The 15,625-nt window shown below is 44.8% G+C and overlaps 1 protein-coding gene across 1 annotated transcript in view; it reads right to left on the reverse strand.

Moving 5' to 3' along the window:
* LOC144142251 (multidrug resistance-associated protein 1-like) overlaps positions 1–14,679 on the reverse strand; it is a 46,600-nt gene extending 31,921 nt beyond the window's left edge. Inside the window, exons 1-9 of the mRNA XM_077673613.1 lie at positions 14,522–14,679; positions 7,836–8,012; positions 7,270–7,395; positions 6,140–6,277; positions 5,267–5,404; positions 4,227–4,288; positions 3,232–3,360; positions 2,286–2,450; positions 639–813 (exon numbers count right to left, since the gene is read on the reverse strand). Of these exons, the coding sequence (XP_077529739.1) occupies positions 639–813; positions 2,286–2,450; positions 3,232–3,360; positions 4,227–4,288; positions 5,267–5,404; positions 6,140–6,277; positions 7,270–7,395; positions 7,836–8,012; positions 14,522–14,551 (1,140 nt within the window). The 5' untranslated portion in view covers positions 14,552–14,679. The remainder of the gene's footprint in view (positions 1–638; positions 814–2,285; positions 2,451–3,231; positions 3,361–4,226; positions 4,289–5,266; positions 5,405–6,139; positions 6,278–7,269; positions 7,396–7,835; positions 8,013–14,521) is intronic.
* Between the last annotated feature and the right edge of the window lie 946 nt (positions 14,680–15,625).

A 15,625-nucleotide genomic window follows, 5' to 3' on the forward strand; every position in this document is an offset into this window, starting at 1 on the left:
ATGTTTTCTTCAACATTAAACGTGTAGTTTTGTAACTGAGCAATCACTTAAACCCAATCATATATTTGGAATGCCCCTTTCGAAAGACTTACACTAATAGATTTTTCCAAAAGTGAACCACTCTGAAAATGAGGCCTGTCGTCAGAGATGCGCTAAATTACAGAATACGCGAGTTAAGAACGCGCATATTATGAATGCCTACTGTACGCCTCCAGCCAAGCCCGTACCTAGTTAAAACAACATTGAATGTTGTTTAGGCGGCCGCGGTGTAAAGGCTGGATTGTTCATCAAAAAAGTCAACTACATCTCGACATACGTGACTGGACCTGTGTTTCTCACCCATCCCTGAATGTTCTTTTTCCCATCCCAAAACCTTTCATGTCTGCTGAGCGTGGTTCATTAAGCCTTTGCGTCCCGTAATTGTACGGCCTTTCACCCCGATACTCTTTACTCTTTTGGTAAAAGGTCGCATCACGATACTGAGTTAACATTTTTATTTTCTCAGTTGCACATAAACAACACTAAAGAACACCACTTTTTACACAGGTCATATAGGCCACAACCATCAAAGCTTCAACCTAAAGATGTTCTGCGGACGCTTCCTAAAAGCGTGAGCGTCCGTACAACCGGACCCTCACCTTCTTGTAGATTGCGTTGATCATTGCAGAGCGCATGCGCATGGAGATGACGTAGATGCGGTAGTCGTACTGGCCGTTCAGGATGGACTCGAGCATAGCGGAGAAGAACATCGTGAAGGCGAACAACAGACCGCGCCACATGGGATCGTTCGAGCTCACGAAGCCGATCAGCAGGCTGCGAAGAAAGGAAACGCCGAAAGGTAATTATTTACTGCCGGCTCTCTGTCAAAGTAGGTCTGAAAAACATTCCGTGCTTTTTAGTGTGGCCAGAATGTAACAGAAGATGGAAGCGCGAATATATTATCAAGTTCCAGATGCACGAATGGGCGAGAGCGAAGGCGAGATTGTTTGGAGCAGTCTTGTGATCCAAATTGCATGTAACAGTAACACCATTTAAAACTGTAAACCACATCAGATATTGCGGTCGTTTGCAAATTTAGCTGTAAAATGTGCCACGCGGATTTCTTCGAGTGCAAAGGGCGACGTTTGGAGTGTCAGCACGCTTTGTATTCGGCTTGCCTACACCTGTTGATATTGTTGTGGAATTTTAAAAACGAAAAACCGTAAAAACCTCACAAACATCCAAAAATAATGAAGTGCAGAAAGAAAGAACGCTGAATACAATAAGCACGGTATATTCGCAAAAGTCTTTATTCTATTTTTGGAATGCACCGGGTTCGAAACATATATGAAATGGCAAGCATTTATTTTGTCCGTTGCTATAACCGACCCCAAATTAGTCCTGATTTTGCTGTGAAGTGGGCGCAGATGCATTCCCCGACGTTACCGAGACAAAGGCATGAGTGAAGCATTGACCACAGCACGAACACTAAAGAATATTCGGAGATAAGAAAGGAATTAGCAGGGGTGTTGTATATGATGGAAGCTTTATGTGTATGATAATACACGCTGAAGCACACAGTCCTCAAAGGGCTTTGGATCCCCTCCCACTTTCTTCTACAAGGATCTAGACTATGATACTGTTCATCACGCAGCTCCTACCTTTGCGTTGGAGTGATTAATGCCCTGGAAAGATATAGTACTCGAGGTGATGACAACGCGCATTCCGTACGTTCGCACGAGCAAATTTTAGTTTGAAGCTAGAAATACGTCATATTGGATGATAACAGAGTGTTACACTACCCTGATGCAATTTTTGATATTTTCACTCTGCCTTCTCGAATGCCCATTGAGACCAATTTTTAGACCTTTAAGTATAACACCGCGCCATGCAAGCACTCCCCTGCTTCCAAAAGTAGTTCGCACAGCTTTAAGATTGATAACTATTTGCTAGCCAGAACCAGGCAAATAAAGTTCAGTAACATTAGCAGACCTACCGAGAGCGTCCACAGAACGTGCGGGCGGCCGGCTGTGAAAACCATATCTATCAACCCCCTTGTACATTACTGCGCATCTTTAGCGGTTAGCTGTTCACGGTAGTGAGTGCACGTGGAAGGATAGTGACCCTGAACAGAAGGGCTATAGCTACCCTCCCAAGAAGGTTTAGGGCACGTCACTCTACTCATTTGTACTGGTCATTCGCTTTCACTGTGCCATAATGCGTACTTTTATTTATGGGGAAATAATATTGCACGTTTATATTTGGCCTTCCATTGATGGCATCAACGAGCCCTCTGCGACACTCACTCGAGAATGAGCGGGTTGACAAAGGTGAGCACGCTGGAGACGAGCTTGACGAAGGCCACCAGGGTGAGCTCGAGCCAGAAAGTGCGGAACAGCGGCGCCATGATGCCTACCATGGACACCACCGGACGACGGCCCTCGGCGTCGGGCTTCTTGCTCGGCACAGCACTGTTGTGAACGGGGTGGCCAAAGATGGAGATTACACACGGCACACCAAAGGCCATTACACTGCGAATAATAGCGATTATTTGTTCAGCGTTGATCATTTCGTCTGCGCATTGCACGCAAGACTCCTTTATTTCGCGTAAAGAAAGAATCGCAAAAATAAATGTAAAATGCGCAAAGCTGTTGTGACTCAAAAGCTGTTTATTGACCCCATCGAAATGGACTTACCAAACATACACACGCACCAGATGTAATAAACAAATTTAAAGTAAGAAAAATTTGCATTTATAAAGAAGGATTACTAAGAATTATTCCACACGTGTAGCAACTATCTCAAGAAAGGTACAGAAAAAGTAGGCACTTGATGTATTCAGCCTGTTTATCAACTTTGTACCAAACAACTTTAATGTCTGTTTGGAGTGGTGGACCGTCCGCTTAAACGCACGAAAGTACAAACCAGGAAATGGTTGAGAAGTCAGAGCGTGAAAAATCTAACCTGCATTGCATTCATCAAAACACCTACATATTAGTGGGGCTCAAGTTGACTTCGACTATATTTACTGTGGCTTTAGCACAGCGATGAACCCTTAGCATATAACGTGGCCATAAGCTACAGTTTTGTGCAGTGTGAAAACGTTCAGAATATTTGTGTCATATTATAACGCCACCACGTTCACTTGGCAAACGTAAAAAAAACGTAATACAGTGGAAAGATGGCCTGCCAAATACGGCCACGCTTCTATTACAAAGACTATAAGAAATGGTAAATAACACGAGCTCTCACCCCCGCTTTTGCTTCTCTTTCTCGAAGTGGTACGAGAAGTCCTCCGCGATTTGTTCAGTCTGGTTCTTCCGGTCGAGGAACCACATGTGGTACATTTGCAGCGGACGCATGAATCCCAGGATAGCCATGCTGATCGCGAGGGGTAAAACCACAGAATTGTGTTAAGGGACTGCAGCCCTTGGCAGTGAGATGAGACAGTGCATTTGGTAAGAACTAGAATCACAAGCGTTGGCTTTCGTGCATACTAACGTCAATTACGTGGCCGACCATTTGAAGCTCCTGATCACGTCTGAAACGGTTTTTGGGCTGCATTGAGTAACATTTAATTTTTCTTGTTGTAAAATATCCAATCACACTTATTAAGCGAATTAAATATTTTGTTCAACAACGCCGGTTGCCCTTGTGAAGTGTTTCATACAGCGCTGGCTATTTACATCGAAGCAAACTTTGTTTTACATAGAATATTGTAGGGCTACATCTACCGATAGTTTTGTTAGTCATCGTCAAAAAATTGACTGTCCCTTTGGCTCTAATAAACGTTTTCTACTACTACTGCTACCCGAGCCAGGCGTGTGCCTAGCTGAAGCGAAGACAAGCGCCCCATTCATTTCTCTCGTCGAAGTATAAAAATTTTACGAACAGGTTCACTGTACTTACTCTCCCTTTATGAGATCAATGTGCATGATTCTTAGGTGGAAAATATTAACTATTGCCTTTATAAGCCACCTCTATCAAAAGTTGCTTCGTTCCATTTAAGCTCGCGAATTCGACAAACCTTTTCATAAATTTTCGAATTTCGAAATCATGGTCTCTAGTCAATACTAATCTTAAGGGAAGTGGCAGAGCTCTGGAATCGTTGGAAGGCAACCACCGGGAAATCCATATTTTATGTGTCCCCTACCTTGTGGCGAATCTCACACAAGTCTAGTTTGTAATGTTGCTACAGGGGTTTTTGTTCATTACAACAGTAGAACATCGTAAAACTTGATTCTCACCCATTGAACCACCAGAAAAGGAGCTTCGACAAGAAAGACGAGCTCACTTCAGGGCAAATTCTCTGTCGAAGAAAGACAAAATGAGGGATTAGCTTTGGCACGAGTAGCAGCACTGGGAGACAAGGAGAAAATTCATCTGCATTCGTCGGATGTTTTGAATATTCATCTGAAGTAATTCATTTTTCTCTAAATTCTATGCCGCATGGGCAACACAGTTTAACACGACATACACACGAATTTCAGCGCAAAGTAGGCCATGCTGCGGTGGTACAATAATTAGTGCACCGTGCTCATACAAAACTGAAAACGGGATATATGGCAAAGGTTTTAATTCCCGTCAGCCTGACTCGAATTAGTCTGGACGGCATTAAAACATTTTCATCGATTTCTCCCTCGAAGACAGGAAACGACTGTGTTGGAGACAGAAAAATACTGAATTTCAAATATTACTGCTCCTAAATAGAATTAAAGGAACCCAGGATTGTAATGAATAGTTGTTCAATTAGTTCACTACGAAATATTGCTTGAACTTTGTATGGAATATTCCGTCTACCTAGTTTTTTGCTGTACTCTGTCTGTAAGGGGGTTATTCTGTATGCACTGTTTGTTACGTTTACAAGATGAAAATGTGTATCATTAATTCTGTGTTTGAGCTACAGACTGACCTTAAAAATTGTACCTGAATATTCTACAACTATACTGGAGAGCCTGCGCCTACATTTAATCGCCCTCATACTTTAACCCTCTAAATGTACGTTTTGTGTCTGTTTGCGTAGGATTTATTCACTGTGTAATTAAAAAGTGTTGAATGTTATTTTGTTGGTTGCGCTTGATCCAGGCAGGAGCCTCTTCCCGGCCGTAGCCCTTAACTCTTGCTTCCATTTCCACGGATAAAAAAAACTTCAAACTACTGTCATTGCACTATAGACCTGCATGAGACAAACACATCAGGAATGCAAGCGCATTACGCTTTGCCATCGTGGCCCAGTGGGTACGCTATCCCCACGGGACATCTTACCATCTAGCGGGACATGACTTACCATGGCCATCTTGTCCTTAACTGGCTTTCTTTTATCCGCAAAGCAGCTGAGGAACAACTGCCCCAGCAGCACCGGACAGTAGATCACGATTGTGATGAAGCGGAATTCCATCTGGTCGTCGCCTATAGCTTCAACGTCCTAGAAGAACCACAATGAGAAAAAAACGTTTGCCACTGAATTACACTTTCGCGCCTGCGGTATTGTGCGTGTGGCTGGTACCATTTCTAGAGTGGCGACATTGCAATAAAAGAAAAATGGTGCAGGTTTAACACTTGTAATCCTAGCTATAACGAGCGAAAGGGGTCATGCACACACAGACGGCCGAGCCGGCGCGCTATCCATGCGAGACTGAGCGACCAAGCTCCAACGAAGCAGCCGCTTAACCCTCGCCTGGTCACGTGGTACCACAGCGGTGAGGCCCCCATTAGGCGCAGCTGCGACGCCTCTCCGCAGCTAATCACGTGACGTGACGTCATAGCTGCCACACTTGCGCTCCGGCGGCTGAAGGTCATTGCGATGTGATGAATTAACTTGCCAGACATACATAGGAGAGCTTTGGCTCTAAAGACGAATCCACGAATTTTGCACTGATAAACTGTAAATGCACATTTGTGTGCTTCAAGCAGCGGAGTTATTTCATTAGCAAGCTAAACGAAAACAGCTTCATCGCAAAGCACGAGCAGCCTGCATTGTTTTTTTTTTCTAAAGGCCAAGAAATCGGTAATTATAAATGAACTGTGCACAAGTAAGGCATTTTGTCCTTAGATCCAAATAGATACCTTTGACTGAGAAAACAGCTGGATTGCAATACACGCTAAATGCAATTTTTCATGAAAGTTTTGTTGTTACAGTTGAGGAAACCTGGTCACTCACCTCGTTGAAAACTTGCAAAATGACGGACCTGTACCGCACAATGGATGCAAGAGACATCAGCAACCAGAATATGAACAGCGGTCCTGACGTGACGACACCCCGTCTTCGAGCCACCACTATTAGCGCCAGGGCTAAAATCTGAAAAACAATGCCAGAAAAATGTTTAACGTACCCCTACACATAAAGCAGTCAAAATAAGCAGGCCCTTTCGTAGCGTGAGCTACACTGGCCGAGGTTGAACAGTTTCGCGTGGCTCCTGGAGATCCGTGCTGCGCATGCGCGAGGAGCAGTGACGTCACACAACGCACAACTGGCGCACCGAAGCCGCCGCGACTGGACTGAGCTGAACTCGATTAAATTGGATTGGATTGGATTGGAAATTGTTTCAGCAGCAGTAAGCATGACAATCAGCTAATCCTAGACATCCAGGAAACCCAAGAATAGCCAGCTGAACCTTAGCTCACGCTATGTATATCCTGGCATAGACGAGCTAAGCCACTGCTAATTTTTTCAATGCTGCTTCGTCACGAGGACACAAAAAAATGTCTATATTCAAGGTTAAGGATGTAGTTTAATGCGCATTGTTAGTTCTTTCATTTCTAACCATCCTGTGCAACAAACTTGACTTTTCAGCTCTGACGTGCCTTCAAGCGCATTTATGAGTGGTATAACGACTGGTTTTGTGTCTTTCAGACCATTTTTGCGAGAACTGTGTCAGCAGCTCTGCTTACTCCTACGAAAAAATAAATACCGCACGCTTTGAAACGGTATCCTTGATTCTGATGCTAACAAGTAACAACACTCTTTACATCCCTCTCACACAACCTTAATTTTCCCTATCTAAACGCTGAGGGATCAGGTGGCTTTACCGTTCCTCACATGCTCTGAATCCCGGCGACGTATTCCGCCCGTAACGACCGTTTACTTACCTTTTCTTCTTTTCACTTGTCTTCCTTCAATTAATACCATATTCGATTGGGGAACGAGAGCAGCACACTTCGAATAAAACACACCTCGCAGGTAAGCTGCCTGAGGTCAGGTTCAAAAACCTAATATTTATGACTATAGCAGCCTTAACTACAATGATATTTAAAATGGGGGTAAGGCGTGCAACATCTGTATTAACTCACGAAGGTGACGAGCCGTATTGCGGGGGCGTAGTACTCGACTGGGTACACGATCGCCCCACTGGAGTAACGAAACAAGGCCTGGACCATCTCCACCAGCGAAACGAGGACAAGGATGAGAGCGAGGGTCTGGAAAAAAGCAAATGTGCCAGATATTAACCGACAACGACACATAGTTTCTTTCGTGCACTCTAGTGCAGCTTCCTGGCTTAAAAGACCATCGCAGGGAGCAGTTACACATGTCTTGTTTGGTCACGTTTGGTGGCAGTCTGCCCAATGTCCGCACAAAACATAGTTACACTTTCACACTGTCAGTTACACGGTACAAAGGTAGAAATTTTACCGTTGGGAGTTGGTTTCCAGCCCCCAAGCATGCATAGACACCGAATTCATACGAGAGATTGCGACGACCAGAGAGGCCCGACTAACGAAGAACCAGAATACGCAAAATTGCAGCTTCAAGGACGGAAACACGTAAAAATTTGTTAGGTAACCACTATTCACACATGCGGCGGCAGTTCTACAGTACGCACTCGCTCTTAAATACTAATTATCACCCCTGTACTAACCACTTTTGCGATGTTGAAAAAAGTCCATGGCAATGGCCGATTACGGCTCTTTTTGAAGGCAACGATGTCACAGACCGAGGTCAGCCAGAACAAAACGCACGGAGCCCACAGCAGGGCAGTCTCCTGGAAGCATGGCGTGAAGTCTGGCGTCTCGGCGTACCACGTCAGGGAGTCGTCCTGCGGGAGACGTGCAAACAAGGCTGAGCGACTAAGTTGCTTATCTGTTTCAAGCTGGCTCTGTTTCCGTTCTTCTATTTTTCAGCTTCAAACAAATTAGCGGGTGCCTAATGATGCAGCTATATTTCAGAACATTTTTTTTTTCATTTGAGATGCTTTAGCGCAAACAAGGCATTCTTGCAATTGTGCAAGTTCAAATATACTCAAGAATAATTCATGGGCATGTGCCTAAGAATCAAAGATTGCAAGAAGTTTGCAAAAACGCACTAACACGCTGAAAACCTTTCTTGGAAAGCTTAATTAAACATAAATTAAGCGCTTCCTAAGAGTTATATAATCAATGCTCTCTGTGAGGTGGATTCATTCCGAGGTGGCACAAAGAGAACAAAAAGTTCCTTATATGGTTCTAACAACTCCCAAACTTCCCGACTTCTAAATAGAGACCATGACGAACCGACACATGATGCGGTGACTAAAGGGACGTTTGCGTAAATTTAACTTTTGTGAACGTAAGTGACATTTGAAATATTTGGTATATTACCGCAGGAATCGATCACTTATCATGCTCTTCCCGAGCCCTGCGTCATGGTAGAAACTCTTCGGCAAATCATGATTACTGGGCAAAGAATGTGCCACGTGTGAGCTTGCTTCGCTGTAAATGATGACCAAAGACGATACCGTTGCTGTCTCCCCTGCCAGTTAACGCCTCCTTTTCTCTCCCTGACATCCTCCCCCTTGTTTCTGATCACGTCACCAACAGGTAACATCCCCTCTGACTCTAGGATGGTTAGGGGTCGAGTGGCAATTCACGCGTGACGAATAGATTGGTTACCCAGCAGTAAACCGTGACCCAAAAATAGTTATTATTTATATTTGTTTATATATTTGCATTTATTTATTTATACATAAATTTATATTTCTTGCTATATTCTGTACCCTTCAACAACACCAATAACAATGACGATAGTTTTTTTAGCACAGTGAATCACTTAAGGCAGTGATTCTCAGCTATGACTGCCCCGAGGACCCCTTTTGGCCTTGCGACAGTGGTGGTGGACCCCACGATGGAGCATATGTTGAGCGGTGTCATAACGTCAAATAATTTGCACTGGAGCGTACATCGCCCACACACTTATCATATGCCCGCCTTTTCTGCTTGCCGTTAATGATTATGCGCGTCATAATGTTAAACAATTTGCTGTTGAATCTAAAAGCCTCCTAACACCCATATACCGCCTTTCCTGTGTCTGTTTTTCTCCCTTCTCATACCTGGCATGTTACGCAGAAGCAGATGCTAAAATATGTACAACGCGAAGCAATTAAACGCACGTGTAATGCGGCGAAGCCACCTTTCTCGATTGCAAAAAATACGGCAAAATCGAGAAAAGAATGGTGGCGGGAAAAGTTTTGAGGGAGGCTTCGCGGACCCCTCAAATGTTCTCGCGGACCCCCATTTGAGAACCACTGACTTAAGGCTTTCGTAGTGATGGCGCGTTTTCCGAGTCATTAAAAGTAATAAATGGGGTATGTTGCCAATTGCCAATCGGTTATTACCAATTTGAGCTGGAAAACTCTTGGCGGAATTATTTCTTTCTATTTTAACGGATTGGATATTGTTAGCTTTCATGGAGCAATAAGGACCCTTCCTTAAAATTCGTCTAGGCCACAAGTGTGAGACCCGTGCGTAACGGACTAGTAACCGGTCACACAGGTGATGGTCACAGATCGATTACTACAAGTTGATTGGCACTGACCCACGAGCGAACCCACTTTTTTGGTTGTTTTGGGTGGCAGGTGGTCCAAACTTCCACCGGCCCTGTCTATGGCTCAAGTGCGATTATGTTTCGGCACTTCGTAACAAAAATCTTAGTGAATGTTCTTTTTTTAAATAGAATACTCTGTTGAGCGAGTTAGTTCGTGGCTTTATAATAATATAGACAGTAAGAGGAGGGGGACGAGAAAAGACAAGTAAAGCGCTCGTCCCGTCTACTTGTCTTTCGTTGCCCTATCCCTTTATGCTTTCATTTTTTTGTTATTGTTGCGAAATATGCCCCTTGTTATCAGGAGATAGTTGCTATTCCGTCGTTGGGGGCACGATATCGCAAAGAATTGACGCTAACCTGTGCAACCTTCTGCACTCTGTGCTTGTGTGCGCCTAATACATCTTCATCGAAACGAAGAAACCCTGTTCAATCCATCGTGAGTCCAAGCTGGTCAGAACCCGACTAGAGAAAAACAACGTAGAGTTTTTACACGCTGGCATTGCTGCAGTCCGGCTTTGAGGAAGTTCATTTATCCGCACACAAATAAACAGCGATAACCTGAGGTTTTTTTCGTGGCGGGAATTTTGAGCGCATTCCACTGACTCTTCGTGGTCAACAGCTGCCAGGGCAGCCTCCTTGAACGGCTCAAGCAGTGATAATATAGAACCACTGCTTCACGTGAGTCGATATCACGGAGAGATAACATTAAAAGGGTGTAAAAAGCAGAAAGTGCAGAGGAATAGGGAGTGGGAGAAAGGAAAGCGCAAAGGGAAGCCACAGACGAAAAGAAGGCAGAAAAGAAAGCAGGTGAACCGACCAAGTAGGTGAACGAAGGACAATATGCCCTTATCCACACACGTTCATACAAGCCTCCGGCCTTCAAAAGAAGCTCTCGCTGCCGTATAGCCGCGATTAGATACGAGGCCACGTGCACGTCGAAGGCAAGCTTGGATTGCTCTAGGTGGGCTGGCTCCCAACTGCAATACGTCTACGGGGATAGAAACAACAGCAAGAGCGCTTGGCATTGTATCGCAAAAATCGATTGGCACTAACCTCTTTTCAAGGAATTTGCCAGCCAACGTGTTCGAATACCTATAAAGATGGTATTCCAGAAATGAGCAATTTGAATTAGCCTTTGGCAATGGTTATTTCTTCTTTTTATTGTGGTATTATATAATTAGGACAAAGTATTTTTATTTTTGCTGACATATACTACAGGGGCGCCGTTTAGGAGTGAGCGAGAACAGGGGATGGGGTCTAATTTGCGATTCAGCATATTGGTGGTGATGATGGCGGTGATACTGCTGAGAGCAATTTGAATTAGCCTTTGTCAATGCTTATTTTTTGTTTTTATTGTGGCATATAATTAATACAAAGTATTTCTATTTTAGCTGACATATACTACAAGAGCGCCATTTAAGCGTAAGCAAGATTATGATGATGGTGATGATGATGATGATACTGCTGAGCTAAATGACGTAATAAATCTTGTAATGATTATATTTTTTCCTTGTTCACACATGAAGTTCCTACAATTCATTTCACAGCGGCTTTCCCAAACCTGATGATGTTGCTGGAATTGGTTTCGAAACCTACGGCTTAATGGTATTTGTCTTAAAACTGCCACCTCTAATTCGCCTGATAAACTAACCACGGTTATAGAGTTGTCTGAGCAGTCAAGCTCATATGATTTGTTCCGGAATAGTTCCGGTAAAACGGGAGTTGCAGCTGTTTTCTGTGACAATATCCCTCCCAGAAGCCCATGTCTTTACAACAGACGGGAACTCCGAAACTTTTCCAGCTCCTCTGTGAACTGACTATTTACAAGGCAATTAATCTTCGTGCAACGACAGAATAGCCTTAGCGGTCGTCTGCGCTAAGGATTTACCCAAGAATCTATGCCTCGCCAGAAAGTAAGCTTTGCAGCAATGCTATATGCTGCTGGCGGAGCACCACACGAAAGATTCGCACCACACCGCCAGAGTATTTGAGAGTCCCTGCACCCCTAACAGCCTCGGTGTAATTATAACAAAGCTGTTGTCGCTCACCGATAGCAAAAACCATCATATATATATATATATATATATATATATATATATATATATATATATATATATATATATATATATATCAGAGAAAGCACTAACAAAAAAATTAAGGAAGTCCACACTAACGCGCAAGACTTGAAGGTAGCGACAGCCGGTTTGCTTTTTCTTCACTGCCGCAACGACCTACACTCCATCACTGTTGCTATAAGTGTGGTCTTCCTTGACTTCTTTGAAAGTGGTAATCGTTGGACGTCACCTTGGAGGGGCGTACGGTATGACGTGTCTTTCTCGTTCCGAGCAAGTATGGCCAGGATTGCGGCGAATGCTGGAGTTTTCTCTCTTTTTTGGCCAATCTTGGCCAATCCCTCTAAGTGGGTATGCTTGACTTGACAAACGTGCGCCGGAGACGCTGGGCGGCCGCCGCGAGGCGCACGCTCACGTGCGCTCGGCATTTTCTTTGTATTTTTAGCTGCGTACACGCAAAATAACGATGTGCTAAACCGCTTCGCTGTTTAAGGATGAAAAAAATGATAAAAAAGGAGGGTGCCATCTTCCTTGACCCCTTGATACAGACAAAGGGCGAGGAAAGCTGTTGGCATTAGCTCCTCCAAGTGACTGCCAAAAAAATTACGCCCACCTCCCCTCGCGGGAACCCTGGTGTGATGCGACGCTGAGGGGGGTTCAAGCGCAAGCGGAGAGCAACCGTCGACCGCAAGGCCGCCGGAGAGCAGCGGCACACCGGTTATATGCGCAGCGCGCCCGAAGGATAGGAGACCGCGGAGAGAGAGAGTGCCGCGGCTATGACGCAACACAATCTACTTTAATCCAATCCAAATTCAATCCAAATCCAATCCAATCCAAGTCAAGCCAAGCCAAGCCAAGACACGCCAAGACAAGCCAAGACAAGCCAAGCCAATCCAATCCAATCCAATGCCCCTCGCGAGAGAGTGTTTGCTATCGGAGAGGAGAGGGGGAGAGTGGCGGCTGCGGACAACAACAAAGGGCGCACGCGGACAACAACGGACGCACGCAGGAAGGACAAGGCCGCCGACAAGAGATGCTCTCAGCGTCGCATTTAAAACGACCATGCGGGACGCTGTCGGTCAGATCGGCCGGGACTCCGAGACAACCGTGAATTTTTCCTACGTGCCTTAAGGTAAACCTGAAACAGCGAGTCTCTCAAGCACAGTACCTCAAATTCCCTCGAGTGGTATGGCTAATTTTACGTTCTTTTTTTTTTGCGTCTAGGAGGGAGAAGGGGGGAAAGGGAGCTCAGCTTTTAAAAAGGGTCCAGTTTAAAATGATATAAATAGGAATTGAACAAAACGCAAATCAAAGTATCGCATTTTAAGAAAACTAAGAATCGGACCGCCAATCGAAAGAAATCAAAGCCCTTCCACCGTTCTAGTGGGGTTTGCTATTTAAAGGTTTAGCTGTATCGTGGGTTTGCATTATTAAACTATAAGAACCGTGACGAGATGTTTACGTCCCTTACAAAGTACACACGATTGGTTGGTAGAGACAATGACGTGTCTATAGTGCACCGCACTGCCGCACTGGTGGCCGCCCAAGAGCGTACACAATTGGTCGGTACTGACTAGCGTCACTAAATAAAGGCTAGCTTATTTAGTGACGCTAGTACTGACAATGGCGTCTCTAGTGCGCCGCCCTGGTGGCCGCGGAAGAGCGCCCGGCATTGCACAATGTCAGGGGTGAGGGAAACGGCGCATGTGGCGAGGAGAATGGACGAACCGGGAAAAAGCAACACCCTTTAGTCTAAATGTTATTGTAAAGAGGGTCGATGGTAGAGAGGAGTATATTTAGTTGCTTCACTCATTCCCTTGCTTCACTGAGCGACAGGCAATGTGGGAAAAGGCAGCTTACAAAGAGCAAGCTTACACCGATTCCTTTAAATTGGCTTCACCTCTAAACACAAGTGCGCTGTTGGGAAGGCAATTTTAGAGGCAATGTAAGCTGTCTTGTACCGAAACATGGAAGCCCCAAGATTTTTTTTTTTACTTTTTATGAATTTTTTTCATACGCTGAAAATTGTTTGTTTACGCGGTCGTCCGTCGCCGGAGATGATCTGAGTGTGTTGCCAGAGATTACTGAAAGATGACGGGAGATGATCTGAGGAGAAAGGTCACCTAAGCTTTTTGCTACGGTGTCCGAGTGCATGGGCATCACTCCTCGTTGAGTTGTGAAGGCATGCGTGCGTTGGTATACGTTGTCGTCTCAGCTAAATGGAGATATATTTCAACCGAGACGACTGAAGCCACCGCGCATACTTGCATGATACCGGTCTCAAACTAGTCACCATACCGAAAAAAACCAGTCGCGATCACCAGTTGTTACCCGTGCCGTGAAAATAGTGCCTCTCGAGTATTGCAGTCATGCGTCTTTCCCTGTGTACCGTACAGTCATGGCCAAATTAAATCAGAACACGAAAACATGAACCATAACACGCGAAACCAAATAATATGGATAGTGGAGATAAATTAATGGCTGTCTAGTGGTATATTTGGAAGGACACATTTTCCAACTTTGTTACTGCGATGAAGCCACGTCACAATTTCACATGGAAGGAAGGAAATCGCGCTATTTGCCTGTTCCGGTTCATATTTCCGTGTTCGCACTTCATTTGTCGATCATGCCTGTACATGACGTAATCTGAAGAAAGTTCCCGTTGCTCGCTCACCCAAAGCGGCGAACCGCAGAAGGCATCCATGCTGTCCCCCGTCTTCGGTTGCGGTATGAGGCGCCTAGAACTGCATCACGCCCACGAGAACGGTCCGGCAGTGTCGCGATCGCTCAAAGACCGACCGCAAGCGTTCATGCGGGGACAAACGCTATCTGATAAGGCCGATCTGCTAGCTTCGCGTATACCGCCCAGCTCTCCGGCCCCTTTCTCACCCTATCTATTCTCTAACAAATAACCCAGATACAACCTGTCCTGCGCTTACGCAATTCCTGGCAAGAGAATATGTTTTTGGGGAAGTTGGTACTCGGCTAAACAAGGTATAGTTATGCGGGCGCGGAAAGTTGGCAGAGACTTGCAAAAATAGACACGGCAAGTGCAGCGATTGTCCTGCGTGTTTTGTGCCGATGTTTAAGCAAGCTTTGCCAACTATTCGTGCCGTTATGACTTGTTTCACAAAATTATATGATGGCCGATAAATTGCCAGAAAGTATCGGATGCACCGCAGAAACCATCATTGTTTACTTCGGCTCAGCACGGTCCATCCGATACTTTATGGCAATTTATCGGCAACAATATGCCAATGTTGATAAAAGAAAAATCTTATTCTTATTTTATCAACATTGGCATATTGTTGCCGATAAATTGCCATAAAGTATCGGATAGCACGCACACCAGTGGTAGTGTGAGCACTCGCAACCGCCGATGCAGCCACACTTTTTACCTCCGTCTAATTTTTTCGGGGATCTTTTAGCTGAATCTTCCATCCCCATCTACTAATTCCACTGGCCGTGGTCAAGTTCGGGTCTGGTCTGACTTAGGAGGTTACCCTTTAGTCTTTTCTTCCCCGACAACCATTACTATCACAGCTTTATGTTTAAAATTTAGCTTTAAGAAGTCTCGGACTTCTGACTGAACCTACTCTGCCACCCCTGGCACACTTTTACGTTAAACAGGCAAGATTTCACGGGCGTATTCATGTTTTATTTTAATTTATTTGCTCATATAAATGCACCGTACAATGTCGCGTGTCAGGCGAAGCAGATATGTTAAAATCGTTTCACGTGTGCGTCTTCTATAGCCTACCTCCGTGTGCAGTCACAA

Source organism: Haemaphysalis longicornis, unplaced genomic scaffold (genome assembly GCF_048455015.1).
Source record: "Haemaphysalis longicornis isolate Haplotype H1 unplaced genomic scaffold, Haemaphysalis longicornis Haplotype H1 scaffold_6, whole genome shotgun sequence".
Lineage (NCBI taxonomy): Eukaryota > Metazoa > Arthropoda > Arachnida > Ixodida > Ixodidae > Haemaphysalis > Haemaphysalis longicornis.